This window comes from Triplophysa dalaica, chromosome 10, assembly GCF_015846415.1.
Source record: "Triplophysa dalaica isolate WHDGS20190420 chromosome 10, ASM1584641v1, whole genome shotgun sequence".
Lineage (NCBI taxonomy): Eukaryota > Metazoa > Chordata > Actinopteri > Cypriniformes > Nemacheilidae > Triplophysa > Triplophysa dalaica.
The window spans coordinates 3,842,993-3,868,172 of NC_079551.1; the positions used below are offsets into that span (position 1 = coordinate 3,842,993).

Consider the following 25,180-nt stretch of genomic DNA (forward strand, 5'->3'; position numbering starts at 1 on the left):
ACAGAGTGACAGAATCTCCTTCAGTCACTGACACAGACTCACTAAACACACCTGGATTTACAATCGGTTAATTTTACTTTACAAAAAGAGTTAAACATATAACTCACCAATATTTTGAAATATCTGTCTGTCACGTCATTATAAACGTAAAGACGCGCACAAACATACATATATAAACACGATGAATATTATTGTGACAATGAATGATGAAATAAACACAGAACCATCTGATTTAGAAAAACAAAAAGATTCCTTAATCTAAAAATCATAAATGACGGACCAATCTCAAGATGTAAAAAACAAACTTACCAAACAGAGCGGACAAGCAAAAACATAATAAAATAAAATAAGACATGTTCTTCAACGATTGCAACAATCCCCAAAATTTTTTAGATTGGTTCTTGGACTCTTTAAAGCAACAGAAAAAAAGAGCACAAACTCTGCAGTGTAACTATAGTTCGTGAACAAGTCCGCTTTTTTTTCAATGGACCGCCCATCACATGCAAAGCTTTGATTTTACGATTTTCCCTTAAATGTTAATTTACAATCAATACGCCAGTTGCGTGTTCTTTGCATTTAACGATCTACGAACCTGCATGGCTACAAAATGTATTTAGCTATAATAAAGATGATGGCAGGTGAGGCAAATAACTATAATAATAATAATGAGGGAATAATAGCGGCAGAGTTTAGACAGCATTTCACACGTCAAACGGATAACAAATGGTCTTTATTAAAAATACAATAAAACACACTGAACAGATCAAATCAATCATGCATAGCAAGCACAGTAAATCAAATAAAAGGTTTTGTGTTGCTGTGTTTTGGGTGTCTGTTTATAATCTCTACTAAAAAACAGCACCTATCCAAAACACATTTAATAGATTTAATGGATATAATGGGAATTGTATTGGTTTTAATGGAAACACCAAAGTTTAAATATAATTGAACTCCGTTTAGTGACAATTAAAGAATTTCTAAGCGATATGCTCTGTACTATATAAAAATGGCTGTTATTTCTTTCATTCGTAAGATACTATTGATACTTATAAAGAGTAGCAGATACTACTTTCTACTCAATATTGTTTTGGACAAAACTTTATTCAATAACAGAATGGAAACGATTTTCTTCATTAAAGTTATTAAATAGATGTCAACTTATTGGAAGAAGATATTCTGAAGAATTTTTAGACTCCTTGACTTGCATCGATTTTGTGTAATACAATAGAAGTCAATGGGTACCGCTGTTGTTCGCTTATCGACATTCTTCAAAATATCTTATTTTGTGCTCTGAATAAACAGGTTTTAAATGACATGAGGGTGAAAAAATGTGGACATTTCAAGTCAAAATGCAAAACAAGCACAAACAGAAAAACAAGAATGCATCACAGCAACATTAAACATCATATCTCAGGAACACAGGCTGGTGTAAAACACTTAAACTGAGATCCAGTATTTTATTTCTTAACACAGTTATCTGACAGAATGGATAAAACTGAACGTTTCTCTTCAAAACACTGCTCACAGGCTATTATTTGCAAAGCAGTCAATGAAGATGCTATGTGACTATATATCTTGGTGTATAATGTTTGATGTCATGTTTAATTTTTTAAAACTTTGACATTTAAACTGCCAATCAGAATCGATAAGCAGAATCAGAATTCATCAAATTCAAATGATGGCCGACTCTAAGACCCAGCTGAATCAAGTGTGTTTAACTCAATGTCTGGTCTTATTTTCTGATCTGATCTCTTCTTCTTCTGTTCATCTGTTCTGGATCTGATGTCATAAACCACAACAGCAACAGCAGCCACACCCACCAGAGCAGAGACGACCAATCGGATCACAACTTCAGTAAAAGTACACTTGCAGATGTGGTCTTCTTCAGAGACATCTGTGACAATAAAACTGAAATATAATTCATCATAAAATGTAAGTTGTCCAAAGTACACTAAAATAACTCATAGGGGATAGTGAGAGCGAGTTAATTTGTGTGGACAACTTTTGTTAAAGTTGATTTACTTTGATATTCTATTATAAAAACTGTGTAGTTTCAGCATCACTAAACAGAATGACAAACATTTTAAACCAGTTTCTCAATCAGCTAAGTGAATAAACTCTAATAATCACATGTGACTCACCTGAACACTTGTGACAGACATCAGTGTTGAGATGTTGAGTCTGGTTTGTGATGGGATTGTTCAGCACACATGTGTAAGAATCATCCAGACACTCCAGATGAAGAGAGATGTTGATGTTACTGTGATCATACACACTGATGCTGGACAATAAACTCTTTCTTTTGTACCAGGAGAGACTCACATGTGACACATTCATCACTGAACACAACACAGAACAGTTTGATCTTGATGATGAAGAGTCTCCGCTGATGACAGGAACAGACAGACGAGCTGAAAACACAGAAGTGAAGAAAAACGGCTTATCAAGATGCCAAGTTAATGTTTATCATAAAATGACATACATTGCATAAATCAAAAAGTGTGAAGGACAGGACACAAATCTTGATTTCACTATATGAAAAATCTTTCTCCACTTTAATAAATTTTTCTAATAACGACAGAATATTATGGAAGATATTAAGCAGTTATTGTCCACTCACCATAGACAGTAATGTTGAATATATTGAGTTGATTCCCTGAGGTTTTGTTGATGATTTTATAAAGTCCAGAGTGATCAGTTCTGATGTTGTTGATGGTGAGAGATCCAGTTTGATCCAGCTTCAGTCTGTCTCTGAATCTTCCATCAGCTCTATCTTCATGTAAAATGGGCAACTTGCCCTTTTTTTCTGTTTCAGCTATTGTAATGGCTTGACGTCCAAACTTCCAGGAGATTTCCTCCTCCATCTGTATTTCAGTGAGATTTACAGACAGAGTAACAGAATCTCCTTCAGTCACTGACACAAACTCAGTACCAAACACATCTGAAAAATAAATAAGAAGAATTACAGTCATACAAGAGTCTTTACACTCTGTGTCATAAAATCTGCCGTACACTTATTTGCAATTTTTATGCTTGTAAAACTTGATTCATATTATACAATGAATAATGAATTAAATGACGAACAAACAGATCTGTCATTGGTCAAATACTTAAGATTTCAAGGGAAATGTTTTTATTACAGAAATTCAGAATGATTTGTGATCCTCTTTACATGTTAACATATAAAACCAGTAAACAGTCCAATAAAAGCGAAGAGTAATAAATACACACATAACTCACCAGATAGACTCCACAAGCATAAACAGAAAAAAATAACAGCAGACATGTTTTTCCACAGTTCTCAGAACAGATTCAAATAAAAAATCAAACAGAAAGAACACAGGAGTTAAAATAATGAGATGCTGAGAGTCTAAAGCGTGATCTCGCCTCTTTACTGACGAGTGAACAACAGATCTACACTTCTGTTCAGATCTGACAAAAAAAAAACTCAACGGTTAGCTTTGTGTGATTAAGAAGAACATGAGAAAACTGATGTCTTTCTTGCAAATCACAATACACAACGGAAACATACACAATATAAGAAATAAGTGAATACTAAATTACACAACAGAAAAATACACAGTATAAGAAATAAGTGAATACTAAAATGACACACACTAACACAAACACCATAGGTGTCCTACAGGACTGTAAATCACGCTTTAGGCGGTGCCTCAGCAATTCACTAAATTCAGCAAATACATACTCAAGGAACTACTTGAACACAAATTAGTATATAAAATAAATAAATAAGAATGGTGAAAGAGCACAACCCTGCATCGATCTTGACAAATAATCTTTATATCTAAAGCACTTTCTTATCCTGCTAGGTTCTGGAGCTGAGGAAATCAATAACCAAGCCTACTGTCGTAAAAAACACGTTTATATATTAAGCAGTAGATAGGCTTTTCTCTTAAAAAACTCAGTAAAACCGTATGTGGCGGAAATAGTTTCTAAAGCTGTTTTACGAACAGACAAACCAACCTGGACAGTTCTTGTCATGAGGAAAACTTTTGAAAACACTCATTACCATAAAATAAACTAAAAACTGCCAACTCTGCCAAGCATTGACTCAACTTTTTTTATTTGAAGTTGTGGATTTAATGAACATACACATCCAGAATGAAAACATAGTTGTAAAAAGTGTGTCTCCATGTTTAACCAGCAGGTAACACCACAGCTTCTGGAGTGGTGGAAAAAGATTTAACAACACTTCTAGGGTAATTAATATACACTTAAAAATGAGGGTGCAAGACGACTCCATCGAAAGAACTTTTGCTTTCACAAAAACTTTAAATACACTGTTCACTTCATATCTGCCCCCGAAAAAGGCAAATGTGTAATCAGAGACCTTTAAGCCCTTTAAAAAAATATTGATGTAGGCCTCCACAGTCGACCCCCCATATCACATACTGTATCAAATATAAATACGGATGCCCACATCACATTCAACCTATAAGGGATTTATTAAAAATAACACCACTAGATTCAGTTAAAGGATTTTACATTAAATCACTCTTCAATTAATGTGGAAATGAGTAGGTATAACAGTAATGTTTAATATTAACATGTAATGAAAGTTGTTGCAAAACCCATTTTTTATAAATATTACATCAAAACAATATCAATAGGGCAAATGAAGCATTGTTAGTCATTATGCTATTCAACAAAAAGTTGCAATGATACAAAATATTAAATTATCCAATGCAGGGGCATGCAGTCAAATGTAAAAATGTCTTTTCAAGAATTTCCCGACTGTAATAAAGAACATCAGGAACGTGTGACCGGAAATATCATCAAACCCGTCAGATTGTCCTACCAGACATGCGCACATCATCGAGTGCGTTTACATGCACAGTTTTACTCCTATTATGCCTCATAAGATGATAACAAGTAATGTCCTGTAAACGCGTTTCTTTTATCGTGGAAAGCTCATAAACGGCGTAAACAAACTCCGCTCGGCAGATGTAGTTTTTAACCAAGTACTCCAATTTCGCGCTGCATGTAAACTCCTTTACTGGTAATCTCTCAGTTATGTGCGCATGTGTGACAGCGCTATAGTAAAGGTCCCACACGGAAGTACCAGTGAAATAGCACATAAAAGTCCTCTCTCGAATCATGCAGTTGAGACTAAATGAAAATGATTGTTGCATATGCGGGTATTAAAATACAGCTTCTGACATATTTCTTGCCGCATTTTTAATTACTCACAGACTGTCGATGGTGACGTCACTGGACGCGAGAAACCTAAGTCTCAAACAAACCTCCATGTAAACGCGGTTTTCTGCGGAGCCTGTTTATTAATATGCATGTAAACACTTGGAAATTGGTTTCTTTTAAAGATGATTTTTTACAGATGTTCGTTTATTTTGTGCTGTTACATCATTATTTTGCTATAAAAGTATACTGCCATTATACGTGTACTGCTACGACAATCTGATAGGGAATTTAACGCTGTAAATTAATCCAAACGTTACTTATTTCATACTAGTAGGATAATCTGAGAGGGTATGTTGGATTGAACAGTCACCCTTACTTACCTGTTTATTTTGTGATTTAGATTATATTCAGTTTTGCGCCGCGACAGAAACACTGGATAGTCCGTAGAGTTTGTGACATGCGCAGTGTCCATGTATCCAACTCAATTGCGCAAAACACGAACGGTTGTGATTTTATTCGCATCCAAGTACAGTTTCCTTTACGGAAGTGTTTTATCGACTAAACCCGACACACGTGTAAAATCTTCTCTCCCTACATATCGTCACATCTTCCCCGATAGTATCCATCTTCAGACCCGCAGCCACTCATTTGAAGACATACGATCCAGACCACCAGTCTCAGGCCGACGGAAGAGCCTCTTTTCCTCGCTATGGACGAAGAGGACAAGGAAATGGCCCTTCATGGTCTCATCGAACATCTGGGAGGTTTCAGGGAGCCCTTTACATCTTATTTTCAATGTATTTTTAAATTGACATTTGACATTATAAGTGTATATTTTGTGCCTAAGTTTTTGTTAAAAGCTTAACAGATATTGATTATGTGGATATTATGAACATTAAGTAAATATAATATCATGTAAAATAGAAAGCACTATTAAAAAACAATCACTACATAAAAATGCAGGTTATGTATTTTCAGACACTTTACATAAGTAACCAAAATCTATGCGAAAATAAGAACATAAGCTACAAAAAACTATTAAAAGCGCGATCCGCACTAAACCGTATTGGTTAGCCTTCATTTATGGCCTGAGATTGGGAGTCTGGATCATTGGTCCTGCAGCTCAGTTTATCACATCTTCAAATACCAGCAAACACCTGGGTCATTCTATAATTAAGGGTACATTTCAAGTCCATTGGTTGTATTTATCATTTTTACTGAATATTCACTTCAAGCAATGATCACTTTTATATTTGGAAACATTCCTCTTTATTTCATGCATAAAAGTCAACCAGTTCCAAGAGTTAATTAGGAGAAAATGCATATGCTGTACTGGAAATAACAGTTTTATACATGTTTTTGTATATTATTTTCATCATTATTTGTTAAAAATAATCATTAAAACAGAGAATGTATTTTAAAAAACTAATTCACTTGTTTATATCTATTAAATTATTAACTTTGTGTGTGTCCGAGAAATCTTTGTCAACTGTGTTACCCATTGACAAAACCCCTATAAGTCAGCAATGGTTTGTTCCAAAGTCACATGTCCAACATCATGTGATGTCACAACCTTCAGTGGCGGGAATTTTAAATACAGTGTGGTAAGTTTCTACTCCTCTTCAATTTTTAATCATTATTATTGTCTACACATAGAGTAGATGAATTGCTCATCAACTGTGTTATCAACATGGTCTTGTGTACTTACTTTAGATATTATATTTACAAAAATGTAGATAAAATGTATTAAAACACTAGTTTATCAAGGTAATGTGGGGACATGTTTAAGGTCTGCAGTTAGCACAAGGCCCTAAAATGGAAGAAATGTCAACTGTGTTACTTGTCAACCGTGTTACTTTATCTGTCAATTTTGTTACGTGTGATTTTTGTGTCATAAATCTTTAATTGAAGGCTAAAATTTTATAAAAATGATAAAAAGGACAGCTCTTGAGTGAACAGTATTACATAAAGACGTTGAATAACTCTAAATTCAGTGTAATGGAGAATTATGTTGAAAAAATATCCATTGATGATAGTATACCAAAGAATATCCGTTTTTCAGTTTAAAATTCATATTTTTTAAATCAGTTAGACATACAACATCAAACCCCCTGGTGAATAGACTCAATAACTTTAAAACAAATGTTTTATCATATGTGTAGTACTTCATTTATTTCTTCTATGACACCACTTTTGTCTGTAACACAGTTGATAAAACAATTAATCAAATATTTATTTTCATTTAAATATTTAAAAAGTAATTTGAGCTTAAGCTTGGCAACTAATGAATTTAAAACAATATGGGGGTATATTATGGAAACAACTAGATTATTTTGCAGATGTCTTGGATGGAATGCAGGAAAGAAGTCCAGAGGCTGTTATGTGATTGGCTGAGGTGTCGCACATGCTCCAATTGTAAGTGTTACATGCACGTACATTTTCTAAAGAGGATGTCTGGCACTGGCATATACAGTCCTCTCAAGACACACTCACGCCACAAGTAGATATCACTGCAGCCCAGGGAACTGTATATGGTCTTGTGGCTCACGCTGTGAATCAGGATGGCAACAACTATTTAATTTAATTTTAATTTAATTTAGTCATTTGGCAGACCCTTTTATCCAAAGCGACTTACAGTGCACTTATTAAAGGGACAAACCCCCTGGAGCAACATGGAGTAAAGTGTCTTGCTCAAGGACACACTGGTGGTGGCTGCTGGGATCGAACCAGCAACCTTTGATTTACCAGTTCAGTGGTTTAACCCACTAGACCAGCATCTCACCATCTCTAACTAGAGACAGTAATGAGAACAACTACTAAATATCACATTTTAATTATAGTTTAAAGTTTTCTTTTCATCACAATTTGTTAAAATGATGAAATGCATATGTAGTACTCCTGTAATGAGGAGAAGATTAATGAAAAGAACAAGACTAACGCAATGCTTTCTCAATAGTGCTTTTACTGTGAATCAAGCGGTTCGCGACCGTACTTCCCCATTACGCCTGGTGAAATGCATATGTAGTACTCCTGTAATGAGGAGAAGATTAATGCATTTATGGCAATGCACAAATGTAAAACTAATTATATTTCTTAAACTATAACACATATACATTAGAAAAGTATATAAACAGCATTATTTTAACATGAACTTAAATTAACAATCGACGTTCAGTATACCACACATACATAATAAAACGAAAACGAAAAATAAAGCTGAATAAAAAATAAATAATAATTGATTAAACTTGCTTTTTGGGGATTGTTCCAGTAGAATTTAATTGACTATTGGTTCTCATCTGCCAAATAACATCCCACCAATACAATCACATACCAGTAGACACCATTAAAACCAATAAAAATCCCATTATAACCAATAAATGTATCAACTTACATGTCCTATATAGGCCTGTGTGAGGTTACAATGGTTGAGTACATCCTTGGTTAGCCGCCTGATGAAATAAAGCCAATGCTGGGTTTTGGCCTACAGGTCAGATCTGATCAAACAGCCCATCAGCCACTGTTCAAAAGTGTTCTGCCCATAATGCATTCAATCTTATTAACAATATATATATATATATTTGTTTCACTCTTCATGCAGACTTATATTAATGGCATTGTAAATATAGTAGGCCTCGGTTTGACTATCAATTCCACATGTTATTAAAGAAAATTTAACTTTCATTGAACAAATTGTAATGTTGATTTTCAGATGGTCTGCTGTTTTTCACCTCTGCTCTTGGACACATGATCAACACATTCATATCAGTAGAAATGATCTGTCAGTTTCATGTGTCACTTTGAGATGCTAAAGCCTCAGTTTTCCATGAGCTCATTTACCACAAATAATGATGTAGTTCCTCTTTCTTTTCTGCTTCTACTGCATGTTAATAGTTTTATGTTAACAACTGCATTTAAGTCAGTTGCTTGTATTGAAGATATGATTTGAGATAAAATCACTGTGTTTCAAGTTTTAAATTTGGTTTAATTAGGTAGTTGAGAATATATTGTACATTTATGGCAAATGCACAAATGTAAATGAATCATATTGCAGATGACAGAACAATTAAACACATCTTGCAGATGTAAATTCAGACATCAAATAGATGTCTCCCAGATGTACTGGATGTGTGCTACCAGGGACTTTGCATTTTCATTCACTGAATGGATTAGGGAACTAAAACATTTAACTATGTGTATTTATTGAAACTTGAATATGGCCTAACAACCCAAAACACATTAGGACACCACACACCCTGCATAGATACACGCTTTAAGTGCATGTACATAATTGACATTAATCTTGTTTGTGGAAATGACTGTGGAGGTTTCAGAGAGACATTGATCACTAACCCAAAGACATGAATATGCTTTTTACAGTAAAAAAAACCCACAGAAAAACAAGGAATAGTAATTAGGGATATCTGAAGACATACACAGCATTAATCTCATGATCAACAGCCGTGAGATAAAGATCAACAGAAGAAGACGTGTGTGGAAAATAAACTGAAGAAATGACACGTCTCAAGTTCTCATATGTATTTTGGTGGGTTTGTGGTCATGGTCAGTTTAGCCTTCACAGCTCTGCTGCTGTCTTCTTCTTTCTCACTGAATATGTTTATCACGCTGCTCAAAGGTCCTGCATGTATTCTGTCAAACTGTGAAGTTAACGCCCCAAACACTTTGTGCCATGATGTATTTTATGCTTTTTAAAGTTGAGAAAATTTTAATATACATTTGTAATGAACAGATAGTTTTAAAATAATGAACTTGTAAATATAGTCTTCATTCACTTTAATTTAAAAGGACAACAAGAAATTAAAAGCACTTTATCAAGTTAAGTGCCACTATACCAACTACAATGAGCTTATGACTGTATCTAACAAATACTGAATTATATACAAAATATTAAATAAAAAATCAAGATCCATCCTCCAAAGATGGCAAAATGTTAGATCTCAGATCCATGGTTTAAATATCGCTCTCTAGTCTCAACAGATTTCTGTCTGTATGAATGTGAGAAATGAATGTGTTTGTTATGATAGTCTCAAGCACGAAACAGATACATGAATTGATGAGTTTAGTTAATAATCTGTTTTAGATTAAAATTTTGCAGTAGGATGTTACCCTAACATTATCTGTTATGATTTGCCACATTTTCAATCAGGAACACAATAAACAAAGATCACTTAGACAGATCGTATACGTTAAACACAAATCACACAATAAACATGATGGGCTATACCCAGCATTGAACCAGAAAGAGACAAACCCAGAATTGCTGGCTGTAAATTAACCCATTAAAGGTTGTTGAGATCCAAAGTGCTTGGTCAACCCATTGTTGGCTCACACATAAAGCATTTTCTGGGTTAATTTAGCTTAGCATTTTTGTGTTTATTTAAAGAAAAACAAAGATAATCCTACCTAATACACAAGCACAATACAATCAAAACGGTCATCAGAGTTTGATCATCTTCTCATGACTCCTGCATACACCACATCTTCCACTGCAGCTCTCTGACAGATACAAACACAAACATGATTATATATATGATATATAATCCTATAACGTTATGTAATATTAATACATTGTATAATATTGAGAATTTATTAACAACAATCCAATCATATGATTTCTACTGTCATAAGGCATTTACTTAATATATAATATTGATTATATAATGAAATATTTGATTATAATCAAAATGATACGCTTTGATTGTCCATAAATATTACAAAGCTTGAATGTCCTCACAGCCTGCTGACCCCAGGGAATCTTATCTCTTACATCTGCACACTAACACATTGAAGCCAGCAGAAATAAAGTATGTGTGAGATTTGACAACTGATACACTGCCACAGCTAAAAAGTCTTCACAAATGTCAATCAGCTCGAGTTCTCAGAAAAAAAACTTTAGGACCACATGTGCACATGACACTTGAACTACTTCAAAGACTTCAACAGCCATATATATTGAAATTACTAAATGTAAGAATTACTGTCTATTATAATGCAAAATAGTGAATGTTCATGAATATTAAGAATATTGAGAGTTTGCATAAAATGTCTTGTGTTATAAAGAATATCAGAAGTTATCTGGATGTGAATACTGTACTCGAAATGACTGACACATGTTAACTGTAAACAGCTCTGTTGATCTCTAAACCTCTTTATACAAGTCTCACTCTCATAGAAGACCCACAAAATATCCATTTTAAATAACTAAGATTCTCAATCTGAGAATGTTTAAAGTTCAGGTACAGAGAATTCTGAGAAATGTTACTAAACACATTATAGTTGTATAAATCTATTGCTGAAACACATTATAAAGACTGAATTGTGGATACCGTTAAACATTTTTTCACCAATTCTCTGTTCAGAATTGTTTTTAGGCGAGGCTAATACGTTGGACCGATGACGCAATGGAGAGTCCAAGCACGCATGAACCCCTCAGGGCTGCAAGCTCTCAAAAACAAACGTCAGGATCTCTCACGCTCTCTTTACTTAATTATCTACTTAAATAAAGAAAAAAATTCAACAACCATTGCAACAACTCATGCAAAAATTGATCATCTTTACAGAATGTCCTAAACTAAAGCTAGTCTCGCGTAGCAATACCTTTGTACTGAAGCTTTTGGAGATTGGGAATTTTGGTAGCTTTAAGTCACCAAGGCCCATCCAAGAAGCCATCTGACCGACAGGTCAAACAACCAATTACATTAATTTGTGAAACACTTTTCATAGATCAGATGGCTTTTTGTGTTCGAGGCGTATCATTGTGAACGTGACACACATATCTGTGAGGCCTACTTCCAACAGCTTTTGATGGAAGGTGTGAGTTTCTTGATTTTGCAATAAATTCTCCGCAGGGAGTGATATATAGACACTTTCATCTTAACAACATAAACAAACGTTACAGCGCATGCACACTTTTGTGACTCCAACTCAACTTCCGCTACACATTCACAAACAATAGAGTCCCTGTAGATTATTTCTGATAACAATCAAAAGCAGTGGCGATCAGGGCTTACTCTTCAGGGACAACAGTAATGCGAAGCTCGGAAAAACATGTAGCCTGTTATGTGTGTGCTGTTAGCATTGACAAAATGCAACCCAGTCTCAGGGGAATTCATGAAATTGTCATGAACTGTAATCTATTAATTCGTGTTCATCAACATGAATTAACTTGGATGTTTTTTCTCTATTCAAAGTTGGCTGGGTGGTTAATAACACACTTTTCTGTTATGTGACAGACTCGGAACACATATTTTAATGTCACTTTAGCCGGAATTTAGTAGTAGCTATGATTAGCCCTAAAGTACTGCATTGGGTTGTTGTGAAGCAATTTATACAGTGATTATAATATAATGCATGATAATTTTAGAAAGCTCAAAAATGAGTAGAAATTATTTGGTCCAAGAGAGGTTACTGTGGTTCTTAAACAAGAGTGAGGATCAGCGCTGGAGTGGAACTAAGAAGCAGCCCTTAACTTCTTGGACAAGAGCGGCCTTCTATCAGTCCCGTTCTTTGGCCCGCTTGCATTTTACGTTTAGGGGGAGCTCTTTTCGTTCACGTTCAGACCCATGTTTAGCCGAGGCCCAACAGGATAAGTCCCCATATGCCAGATGGCTGGTACGGACCGCTGGGGTGGTTCATGAGTGTCAGGGGATGTTTAGTCAACATTTACCCTCTGGAGTGGAGATCCTTCTCTCATTAGAATTCTGCTGCCAGCTCAATTCTTGAATAGCCGACACCTACTTTTCTGATAAAGTCAATGCTCAGTGGAGATCATTACATGGTCGCAATGTTAAAGGGATGAAGTGAAGTGTTCAAAATAAGCAACTTCGAAAGACACTTCGGAGTAAAAGATTTCGGAGAGAATAATTGACAAACTTTTTGCAGCTTTGATTCTTGGAGTCGATTCTTAGTGTGATGGCACCTCCTTATGGACACAGAAAGGTGACGCAGAAGTGTCTTTCAAGGAAGAGTATTTTGACCAAATTCACTCTTCATCTCTTCGAAGCTCTCACATCATAAAGGCAGTGGCGGATACAGAAAGTGGACGATAGTGGGCCTTTAAAACTGTGGGTGGGCCGAAATAACTTACATTAATTTGGCTTAATTTGGGAGAAAAGAAATATGGACTGGGAGTGACATTAAATCATCAAAGGTCAAGGTATAAAAGTTAAAGGAAAACACGACAAAGACATTTAAATGTCGAAGCCTGTTAACAGGAGCAGCAGGTGAAGCAGTTAGGGAATCCTCCGCGAGGCTAAACCGTCTCATTTCAGTTCTCTTCTTGGACTTTTGAGGCTGTGTGCTTTGAAGATGAAGTCCTCGTTTTTAAAGGTCCAGTTTGTCATTTTTGGGATGATCCATTTATAGAAATGCAATTGCGACAAGCAGGGCGGGATTAGGGCAGTGAGGGAATGGCAGACACCCAATATAGTGCACTAAATAGAAGATAGGGAGCGGTTTTGGATACAGCAGAAATCTAGGGGTTTGCACTGAATACTGCATTCTGGTTATAGTATTTGTTTTTAGAAAATAGCAATATAGCATGATTTCACAGAACTCAGAGTCCACACTCAGACTCTGTCTAAAATCACACCCTACCCAGTGAAAGAAAATATGAGGGATCAGAGGAAAAGTATACTAACCACATTGGTATAGACTAGTGGTGGGCCGTTATCGGCGTTAACGTGCTGCGTTAACGTGAGACTCTTATCGCAATGAAAAAAAACCCCGTTAATCTATTCTCAAAGTTGGGTTAGGAGCTGGGTCTATACCACGCAAGCTATGAAGACTTTCACCTTGATATTTTAGCGTGGATGTATACCTAGCCGCCTCATCATTAGTGATGGGAAGTCCGGCTCTTTTCCTCGAACCGGTTCTTTCGACAGTTCGTTTCAATGAACCGGTTCAAAAAACGGTTCATGGGTTCATTTACGCCAGAACATAATGACGTACTGTTATGACGTAACGACGTTCGGTCGGGATGAAAATACACTTGGCTGAACATTTAATGAAGACACTTTTCCATTCCATTCCATTTTCTACCGCTTATCCGAACTACCTCGGGTCATGGGGAGCCTGTGCCTATCTCAGGAGTCATCGGGCATCAAGGCAGGATACACCCTGGATGGAGTGCCAACCCATCGCAGGGCACACACACTCACTCATTCACTCACGCACTCACACCCTACGGACAATTTTTTCCAGAGATGCCAATCAACCTACCATGCATGTCTTTGGACCAGGGGAGGAAACCGGAGTACCCGGAGGAAACCCCTGAGGCACGGGGAGAACATGCAAACTCCACACACACACAAGTCGGAAGCGGGAATCGAACCCCCAACCCTGGAGGTGTGAGGCGAACGTGCTTGAAGACACTTTAAGTCATTAATTATCATCACTTAAAACATCATCATGATCTGATAAGTTTATCACATTTAAGTTTGGCAAATAATGCACACAGATACAGACAAAGGCAGTAATATGCAAGCGAATGTTATAAAGTGAATAATCTGTTATTTATTTGTTATTAAATAAACTTACGTTATGTCAGATTGCCCCGCTCGTCGTCGTCACCCGTGCTTATTGTGTTCATACATTGGTTTTTCTAAATTCCAAGAATTGTTTTAACTTCAGAGTGAGAGAAGCCTGCAAGTTTTCACACGCATGCATGCGCAGCCGCAGTTTATCAACTCACAAGCACTGAACAACCGGTTCACATTTATATTTTTCACAAATCGGAACGAAAGCTAATGCTTTCGTTCCCGTGCATGATAAGGTTTAGATTTGTATCATCTTGTTTAAAAATGAAATAAGATATGTTCATGAAAATACCATTGATTCAACATGAAAAAAAAAATTGTAGTTTAGTTTTACGAACTGATAGCCTAGGAATTGTTTTCAATCTTTAAAGTAATTATAAAGCAAAAATGCACAACATTAATGCATTTTAAGTCACGTTAACATATAAATAAAATACAAATAGTTCTGTCAATTATAAAGTGTGTTCCCTGTTAATGTTTTTATGCTGCAAATGTAGTTTCTTATATGTATAGTATATGTTTTGGATTGGATTCAATTGGATTGGATTCAATTTATTGTCATTACACATATAACAGGTACAGTGTAACGAAATGGATTTAAGAAGAAAAATACTGCATAACATGAGGGAAGTGGAGAGAAAAACACATACTACACCAGACAAGACTTGCAACAGGGTAAAATAATCCAGCCCATCAAAGCACCTATCCGGTCCAGTGCCATTACGGCGCCGCTCACAGACCTGCTTGTCAAAATTTGACCGCCTTCACTGAGAGCCAAACGAGTTTTGTATGTAATTCTATTTTGGTGTATTTGAAAAAGCACAATAGACATTTGTAGCGGGTACGACCAAGGGAAGTGCCGAAGACAAGAGGTGTGGCTAGGAGAATAAAGGTGCCCGGTAGGAACGAGTTGAGAGAGGTGTATGTTTCTGGCTGGCAGGAATGAAGGTGACACACCGACTTGCATGTTGATGTTGCTGTGCATAGTGCGTGTCCTGTGAAACACCCAGAAGCGAATATTGGAAAGGTAATTCGCTTGTTTATTAAATTGATTAGGTTGTTGGTTTTAATATATACGAGAAGGTTTTAATGGTTGTCTATTATAGCGTGTGACTTCCGAAGTGGACGGATGTTCATGCCGGAATCGGAGGAGTTTGTTGGTAGTGACCATGTGCGAGGGTACATTGGACTATTGAGATGGGTACGAAGGGTTGTTTAATTGGGGAATGTGGGATGAGGGTTTTTAATGTAATTATAATAAAGATGTGTTGTTTTCATTTGCAGTATGGCAACGGCTACTTTGGCTCGGCAAGGCATAACCGTTGCTCTTGTTTATTTCTTATTTTTGGTTTAGGGTTTCTTTTGGTTTCTTTTGGTTTGATGACGCTTTTCTAGTCCGCCTGATACGAGAGGGTGTTTTGGCCTAGAGAGGAGGCCCAGGCGTGACTAGAGTTATTTTTGTTTGTTGTTTGTTTTATGTTGAGCCTTTCCCACTGCATGGCTGCCGCGAGGACGGAAGGTAAAGCGCTGTAGGCAGAGATGAGACCTTAATTATTTGTATGTATAGAGTATCTCAACAGGGTTTCTTATGTGATTGTCATGCTGTGTTTGCGTGTATATTTTTGGTTTCTTTTGATTTGATTTGCTGTGCTGTGGATGCATTGTAGAATCTCATCTCTGCTGAGGTAATTTGGGGACCGTCCTCGTGTGTAGTATTTGTGTGAATGCCACCAATAAACTCTGGCAAACTTTTACCTGAACCTGTTTTGAGTATTCATTGAAGAAAGTACTGTAACACATTTTTGTACACACTTTGTTTTTCCTTACATTATTACATTTTATTCTCAAAATATATTTAAGTATAAACGTTAAAAGGAATATAAAGCAAACTATTATCTAGGCAAAGGGCTTATTAATATGCTTAGACTCTGCCAAGACGCATTTGCATCAGCTGAGCTCATCAGTTGAACCGGCCTGGTTCACATCTCGAACGTGTCCAAAAGGCAGTGAACCAGCTCTTGGTTCAATGAATGTACTGGTGATCCAAAAACTGTTGCAACCGATTCTTAAATCATGCACGAGAACCGCTCTAGGGGGTGTGTCGCTTCCCGATCCGCCCCGGAAACACGATTTGTTGCGCGAAAGTGCGTCTACTTGCGGCCGAATTAATTTACGGCAAACACGATTTGTTCCGCGCATACGTGAAACTCCGTCTACTTCTGTTCGATACAATTTACGGCAGTTTTAATAAAGTTTTTTGTATTTTTTATTGAAATTATCAAGATTTACAAACAAACATGGCTGCATAACATCCATTTCTTCATAATATAATACAGACAAGACATAGCCTGAGGGAGCAGCTCTTAATACAAACAGGAAATATATATGCAGTCTTAGAAAAAATAAAAAAGATGTAAATAAAATAAATAAAAATGTAAGAAAATTACAACATGACAGGGTGCTGGAGGGTTCATGGGAGTTTGCCCAACCAATCCACATGTGTTTTGCGGATTTGGAGAAGGCATTCGACTGTGTCCCTCGCGGCATCTTGTGGAGGGTGCTCCGGGAGTATGGGATTCGGGACCCTTTGCTAAGGGCTATCCGGTCCCTGTACGACCGGAGCAGGAGCTTGGTTCGCATTGCCGGCAGTAAGTCAGACATGTTTCTGTTGCATGTTGGACTCCGGCAGGGCTGCCCTTTGTCGCCGGTTCTGTTCATAATTTTTATGGACAGAATTTCTAGGCGCAGCCAGGGGCCGGAGGGCGTCGGGTTTGGGGACCACACGATTTCATCTCTGCTCTTTGCGGATGATGTCGTCGTGCTGGCCCCATCAGACCAGGACCTTCAGCATGCACTGGGACGGTTTGCAGCCGAGTGTGAAGCGGCTGGGATGAGAATCAGCACCTCCAAATCTGAGGCCATGGTTCTCAATCGGAAAAGAGTGGCTTGCTCTCTTCAGGTGGGTGGAGAGTTCCTGCCTCAAGTGGAGGAGTTTAAGTATCTGGGGGTCTTGTTCACGAGTGAGGGAATGATGGAACGGGAGATTGACAGACGGATCGGTGCAGCTTCTGCAGTTATGCGGTCGCTGTACCGGTCTGTCCTGGTGAAGAAGGAGCAGAGCCGCAAGGCGAAGCTCTCGATTTACCGGTCAATCTACGTTCCTACTCTCACCTATGGTCATGAGCTGTGGGTCATGACCGAAAGGACAAGGTCCTGAATACAGGAGGCCGAAATGAGCTTTCTCCGAAGGGTGGCTGGGCGATCCCTTAGAGATAGGTCGAGAAGCTCGTTCACTCGGGAGGAGCTCAGAGTAGAGCTGCTGCTCCTCCACATTGAGAGGGGCCAGCTGAGGTGGCTCGGGCATCTTTTACGGATGCCCCCTGGACGCCTTCCCGGGAAGGTGTTCCGGGCATGTCCCATCGGGAGGAGACCCCGGGGAAGACCTAGGACACGCTGGAGGGTTTTTTGTGCTTTAGGACCTTTCAACATTTTTAAAGACTTTATATACAGTATTAGAACGCATCGAGTGACTCGTTAAAACGGGAATACCGGAAGTAGACGCACTTTTGAGCATGCGCGGAACAAATCGTGTTTCCGGGACGGATCTGGTAGCGACAGGGTGCATTAGTGGGTAACTGAGGAAATATGTGGATAAGTGCTTTCTGCAGGCGCGAACCGCTTTGAACGATTGAGTTCGATTTGGTGAACCGGTTCGACCGGCTCACTATAAAGAACCGGTTCAAAAGAACGATTTGTTCGCGAACCGGCCATCACTACTCATCTTCTCATAACCAGGGCTTTATTCGCGCGATTCGCGCCGCAAGTAGGTCTATCGCGTCTTTGCATTGACTTAACATGTAAATCACTCGCACTTGACGCGCCATTCGCGTTTGGTCTGAACACAACATAACGTTACTGTGAAATTACCACATCAAACGTGACGTGATAACATGGATGCAGCTATGAAGCCGCCGGGTTTGCTTCATGGAAAATGTATTTTTAAGAAGCTTCCCAATGGAAACCTCGACAAGACTAAGGTTGTTTGCACCTTGTTCAATGTGGAATTGGTTTACTGTGCGGAATTGGTTTACATACAGTTGGTTTAAAAGAAAAACTTTCTCTCAACAGGTAGTTGTCTAGCTTTAGTTGAAACCAGTAACTTTGTATTGAGATCTAATGTATTATGGCTCCTGTATGACAGGTCGCTTGTTGCTCCCTAACTCTTTGTAAGTTGCTTTGGATAAAACCGTCTGCTAAATGACTAAATGTAAATGTACTGTAGGAGCTCTTCCAGTCTCAAGTACCAAATAAACGCAAAGCATCCCTTAGCTAATGCGGAAGTTAACACAAGTACATCTTATTGAATATAATTTAATTTGCATCACAGCTTAGTAAAATGCATTTGTGATGCATTTTGGAAACAGGAGATGAGCCCCTGGTCTAATGCGCCACCTGGCTTGAGAAACCCTTCTCAAAGACTTACTTTTAGTCATTATTTGGGTAGCATACATATTCTGAATGCAGAATTCAGCAGAATTTAAATGAGCTATTTTAATCAAGAATAGACAAAAATAGACGTACCTAAGCTTATTCCTCAAATCTGATTGGTTGATTGAAATGCTGTCCCAAGGTCAACAATGATGTTAACACAAGAACATCTCACTCGACAAAATCTGAAAAGGCTTATTTTGTTCCTTCTGCATGAATGTTGTCATTTGGAGTTTATGCAGTGATTGTGTTGTTATTTGATACAACATTAGAGTACCCATCAGTATTTTGGGCATCATGTTCTGAAGGATTTTAAAAAGCGATATGGACATAAAATCTGACTTCAGCTTATACACACAGAGATCGAGAATCACCATACGCACCTCAACAATGGTGAAAATCAACAAAATATTCAAAGATGAACAGATCAACTCTCAACATCACAAAGAATTCACTAAATCTAAAAAACTATGAAAATAAAAGCAAATGAAGGGAAAGATGTGCGTTTCATTTGATTGTCACCATCGTTGAAATGTCAAGAGCACCTACTAAATGCAAACATCATCTAACCACAATGTAACACTCAAATGTGCTTTACAAAAACAGATAAACTATATATATATATATATATATATATATATATATATATGTATTGTACAAGTATCCGTAGCTTCATGAATATTTATGTATGTGTAGGTACATACATATACATGATATAAAATGTAATACATAATATTTTAAACATTAAAACTTTGAAAAATTAATGTGTTTTTTAATAAGTGAAGATGGTATTTGTGGAGTTCCTTGAATCCTCCTCTCACTTAAAAATAATTATAGTATTTCACTGCTGCTGCTGGTTTGGACAGATATGCAACCTATACCTTTTTTACATATGTGTGGGCATGATGTTATTTATGATCTTACCGCTTTGGGTGCATTTCGTTTGTGGAATGTCGGATCTGCATAAGTGATCTCTTCATGAGCTTGACCTGTTTTAACAATAATGACAGAAAACATGTTACTACACCAAGAGATGTTTGAGAATTATTGTTACCTTTATTCTACAACACTGTTTTTTATAGAATCAAATAGCAGTTTACTTACCATCTTTGGTTGTGTTTCTGTGTTTTCTACAGATGCAGAAGATCAGAAGTGCAGTTACAATGATCAGAGATCCAGCAGCAGCACAACAGATGATGACTAGATGATTGGAGGTGAAAGGTGAAGGTTCTGTAATGGATAAAAAGAGTCTTTACTGGAACTGAATCTGATTCTAGATCACATCAGAACAATAATCACATGTGACTCACTTGAACACTTGTGACAGACATCAGGGTTGAGATGTTGAGTCTGGTTTGTGATGTGATTGTTCACTACACATGTGTAAGAATCATCCAGACACTCCAGATGAAGAGAGATGTTGATGTTACTGTGTTCAGACACACTGATGCTGGACAATAAACTCTTTCCTTTGTACCAGGAGAGACTCACATGTGACACATTCATCAATGAACACAACACAGAACAGTTTGATCTTGATGATGAAGAGACTCTGGTGATGACAGGAACAGACAGACGAGCTGAAAAACACAACAGTGAAGAATAAGAGCTTAACAAGATGCCAAATTAATGTTTATTATAAAACACAAATCTTGATTTCACTATATTCAAAACTTTCTCTACTTTAAATAATATTTATAATAATGACAGAATATTATGGAAGATATTAAGCAGTTATTGTCCAATCACCATAGACAGTAATGTTGAATATATTGAGTTGATTCCCTGAGGTTTTCTTGATGATTTTATAAAGTCCAGAGTGATCCGTTCTGATGTTGTTGATGGTGAGAGATCCAGTGTGATCCAGCTTCAGTCTGTCTCTGAATCTTCCATCAAGTCTGTCTTCATATAAAATGGGGAACTTGCCTTTTTTTTCTGTTTCAACTATTGTAATGTCTTGATGTCCAAACTTCCAGGAGATTTCCTCCTCCATCTGTATTTCAGTGAGATTTACAGACAGAGTAACAGAATCTCCTTCAGTCACTGACACAAACTCACAAAACACACCTGAAAAATAAACAAGAAGAATTAGAAACGTTCTTGATTATATAAATACAAAACAAAATGATTTGTAAATGTTTTTTTCAGACTGGAATGAACAAAATCAGAAAATCAGAATCATCATCAATGTTAACATATACATTTATCTCAAAGATCAAAAGATACAAAAAACATGCGTAACTTACCAGACAGACTCCACAAACAGAAGAAAATTACAGCAGACATTTTCTTCAACAGCTCACAGAACACATTCATATAATATCAGCTCTGAATCGTGTTTTAGCAAACAGATGTGTGACTCCAGTTATGAACTCTTTTCAATGGTCCGCCCAGCAGACGCAACACATTTTAAAATGGTTTCTTTTATAACATTCTTAAAACCAAACTTAACCTGTAATCAACGTTTTCCTCTGTTTTCTTAAACTGTTTATACACATTATGATGACATGTATATAATATGTAATATGATACATTTATAATTTTTTACATTTACATTTGGCAGACGACTTACATTGCTTTATCCTATACATTTTACATAGGCATATGCAATCCCCTGGGATTGAACCCACAACCTTGCGTTGTTAACGCAATGCTCATACCACTGAGCTACAGGAAAGCTTAATATTTTAATATTATCTATTTAATTTTATTATTTTACATTTTTTAAATAATATTTATTATATATTTACATATCAAAGCATCATTTATTTCAATTTGGGTTATGAACATTAAAACTGTATTTTCGTCCGTGTAACCTGCACTTTTTTTTGTCACTTTGCCGACTCTTGATTTTAATCTTAATTTGTTCATTAATATAAACAAAACTAATTTCTGTGACGTATGATCCATATGTTTGCATGATTCAAAATTAATTCACCGGTGACATTTAGCCTTTCAAAAGAAGATATTTCGCTGTTCTGGGGTTAATGTATTATTGATTATATTTTTTTTACTATAGTAGAGAAAAGTGACCATGAATGTTTTGGTTACAAGCATTCTTCCAAGTATTTTTCAGTACTTTCATCTTTGGGTTTTGTAAAATCTGTCATTTTAAAAGACGTTGAATCTTGTTATTGAGATATTGTGTTTTTATTAACAAAACATTTAAAACTCACAAATAGTAATGCAAAATATCAGCACAGATATAATCAATAATATTTGCTCACTATAAAAATCATCTGAAATGGTTTCAGGAAGAGATCAATAAACACATGGCATATAATGACATAGAATCTTCTGAGTCAGGATTGGAGAAGTTCAACATTTTAAATGGGCTGTAATTTAATATCAACATGGTGAGTAAAGAGGATTCTGAGATAAGATGTTTCTATAATGCAGCCCCTGATCTATTGAGAACACAACTAAAGCAGAACATGATATACTTATCTTATACTTAACATTGGTAATTATATATGTGTGTGCGTGTATGCATGTGTGAGTCGTCAACTCAGTGACGCAGCCTGGAAAAATAGCTTTATAGCTATTAAAATAGCATTTATACATTTAGTAGATGCCTTTATTCAAGGGGACAACAAAGTGATATAACTTAATTTCTTTTAGATCATAGACAGAGAAAAAAATTATTCATTTAATTGAGTGTCTGATCTCTTCTTCTGTTCATTTCCTCTGGATCTGACATCATAAACCAGAACAGCAACAGCAGCCACACCCACCAGAGCAGAGACGACCAATCGCATCACAGCTTCAGTGAAACCACAACAGCAGTAGAGGACTTTAGAGAAACAATGATACATTATTATTCATCACAATCTTATGACAGACTAGGTTAGTTCCTCTGGTTTTAACTCAATTAAAGTAACTCAATTCTGCAAATCTGAGTGATTCACACATATATACTGAATGAGTTACTCTAGAGAGTTTCTGAATTGTTTGAATGCCTTCATTGTGAACTTTTATACATTTTAAGTATGACGGTTCTGTACCACAAAAATGAATATAAATGACAAAAATCTCAGCTGATGTACCTGAACACGTGTGACAGAGTTTAGTGATGTCTAGATGTTGTGTGAGGTTTGTGATGGGATTGTTGATGACACATCTGTATGTGTTGTTGTCTTGATAATCCACCTCCAGAGGTAGAGAGAGTCTGATGTTGAGATCAAACACACTGATGCTGCACAATAAACTCTTTCCTTTGTACCAGGAGAGACTCACATCATGTGTCACATTCATCACTGAACACATCACAGAACAATATGATGATGAAGAACATTGTGAAGAGTCTCTGGAGATGACAGGAACAGGCAGAAGAGCTGAAAACATTTCAATCAAATAAGTTTACAATAAACAAGAGGGTCATTAAATAACCATCATAAAATCAAGTGGAATTATTGTGAAAACAAAGTGGCAGAGTTAAAAAACCCAGAACATGAATTCAGATCCTGAAACACAGGACAAAACTCAATACAACGGAGTGTTTAAACATTCAAATATCATATTAATGCTCAGTTCATTTGTAATCATATTAATATGAAATCAATGCATCAGAAAAACATTATTAATTTAACACAAAATTAACTACATAAATACATTGCAATGCATTCACCAATAAATATTACCAAAGTTATATTTTAAATATTTATGACAGGTATTTTAACATGTTATAATTTGAATATATTCATTAGATATGTATCATTTCTTCTCTACTCACCATAGACAGTAATGTTGAATATATTGAGTTGATTCCCTGTGGTTTTGGTGATGATTTTATAAAGTCCAGAGTGATCCGTTCTGATGTTGTTGATGGTGAGAGATCCAGTGTGATCCAGCTTCAGTCTGTCTCTGAATCTTCCATCAGCTCTGTCTTCATATAAACTGATGTTATTGTTCTCTGCATTGATCTCAGCTATGACAACTTCTTGAGCTCCAAACTTCCACGAGATTCCATCTTTCACTTCAGTGAGATCCACAGACAGAGTGACAGAATCTCCTTCAGTTACTGACACAAACTCACTAAATACACCTGGAAAATGCACAACAATTTACTTTCAATTCACCTTGTGGTCAGCAGCGCAAAATATTTTCTTCACATAAATACTTCTATACAAATGGTAAAGAAACCTTCGTCACTTTATGCCGTGTGTCTGTCTATTTAGGATAATATAATATCTATACACATTTTTGACAACTGAGATCATAGAAACAAAGTTAATATTGACATACCATAATCAAATGTTTGATTTCAAGCATTCATTTTATAAATGATTACAAAAAAGATACACTTACCAAACCGACTCCACAAGGAGAAACAGAACAAAAGCACAGCATACATTTTCTTCAACAGCTCACAGAACAGATCAAAAGAGTAAATGAACGGTGAGAAGTGCTATCATAACTATCTGCTGCTGAGAGTCTGATGCGTGATCACGCCTCTTTACTGAAACCACCAATAATATCAGACTGCAGACAGAACTGATGTGAGTCTCGACAATTTCATTTTGACATCAGAAAACCTAACAGTCAATTTTGTGCAATGACTGAAACTAAAAGTAAAGAAAATATGTTTTTTTGTTTGTGAAATAAATTACGACATTCATATGTTCGATATGTATATTTTACATTATGTATATGTAAATGTATGTATATTGTTGATTATGTATATTACATACAACAAGTGTTCATATCTTGTTGCTTGTACTGCCATGGCACATGGCTCCAAAGAATTTCACCATCAGTACACTTGTGTACATTATGTGTGACAATAATCAGATTTGATTTGATATCTTCATTCACACATGCCTGTTAGGGATAGTTCAAGCAAAATTTTAAGTCCGTCATCATTTACTCACCCTCAAGTTGCTCTAACCCTGTTTAAATTACTTTATCTGTTGAACACAAAGGAAGGTATTTGTAAGAATGTCAGTAACCAAACAGATCTCATCCCCCATTTACTG

The 25,180-nt window shown here is 36.5% G+C and overlaps 2 protein-coding genes and 1 long non-coding RNA gene across 5 annotated transcripts; 1 reads left to right on the forward strand and 2 right to left on the reverse strand.

The window, feature by feature from the left end:
- Positions 1-800: 800 nt before the first annotated feature.
- On the reverse strand, positions 801-6,456 carry LOC130430105 (SLAM family member 9-like). Of its 2 annotated transcripts, none has more exons than XM_056759056.1 (4): positions 5,541-6,456; positions 2,621-2,941; positions 2,142-2,411; positions 801-1,894 (listed from the first exon to the last, which is right to left on the reverse strand). In XM_056759056.1, exons 2-4 carry the CDS (start codon positions 2,862-2,864, stop codon positions 1,689-1,691), a joined length of 720 nt encoding a protein of 239 aa, XP_056615034.1. In that variant the 5' UTR covers positions 2,865-2,941; positions 5,541-6,456; the 3' UTR covers positions 801-1,688. The 2 variants fall into 2 exon arrangements, with proteins under 2 accessions (XP_056615034.1, XP_056615036.1); XM_056759058.1 differs by having other exon boundaries at positions 801-1,908.
- Positions 6,457-15,671: 9,215 nt separating this feature from the next.
- On the forward strand, positions 15,672-21,130 carry LOC130429920 (uncharacterized). Its single transcript, XR_008907703.1, has 2 exons — positions 15,672-15,744; positions 20,342-21,130. It is a non-coding gene; the product is annotated as an uncharacterized LOC130429920 (long non-coding RNA).
- Positions 21,131-22,397: 1,267 nt separating this feature from the next.
- On the reverse strand, positions 22,398-25,080 carry LOC130429919 (uncharacterized). Of its 2 annotated transcripts, XM_056758772.1 has the most exons (5): positions 24,513-25,080; positions 23,938-24,249; positions 23,442-23,539; positions 23,252-23,354; positions 22,398-22,998 (listed from the first exon to the last, which is right to left on the reverse strand). In XM_056758772.1, exons 1-5 carry the CDS (start codon positions 24,556-24,558, stop codon positions 22,847-22,849), a joined length of 711 nt encoding a protein of 236 aa, XP_056614750.1. In that variant the 5' UTR covers positions 24,559-25,080; the 3' UTR covers positions 22,398-22,846. The 2 variants fall into 2 exon arrangements, with proteins under 2 accessions (XP_056614750.1, XP_056614749.1); XM_056758771.1 differs by having other exon boundaries at positions 23,252-23,539.
- Positions 25,081-25,180: the final 100 nt, after the last annotated feature.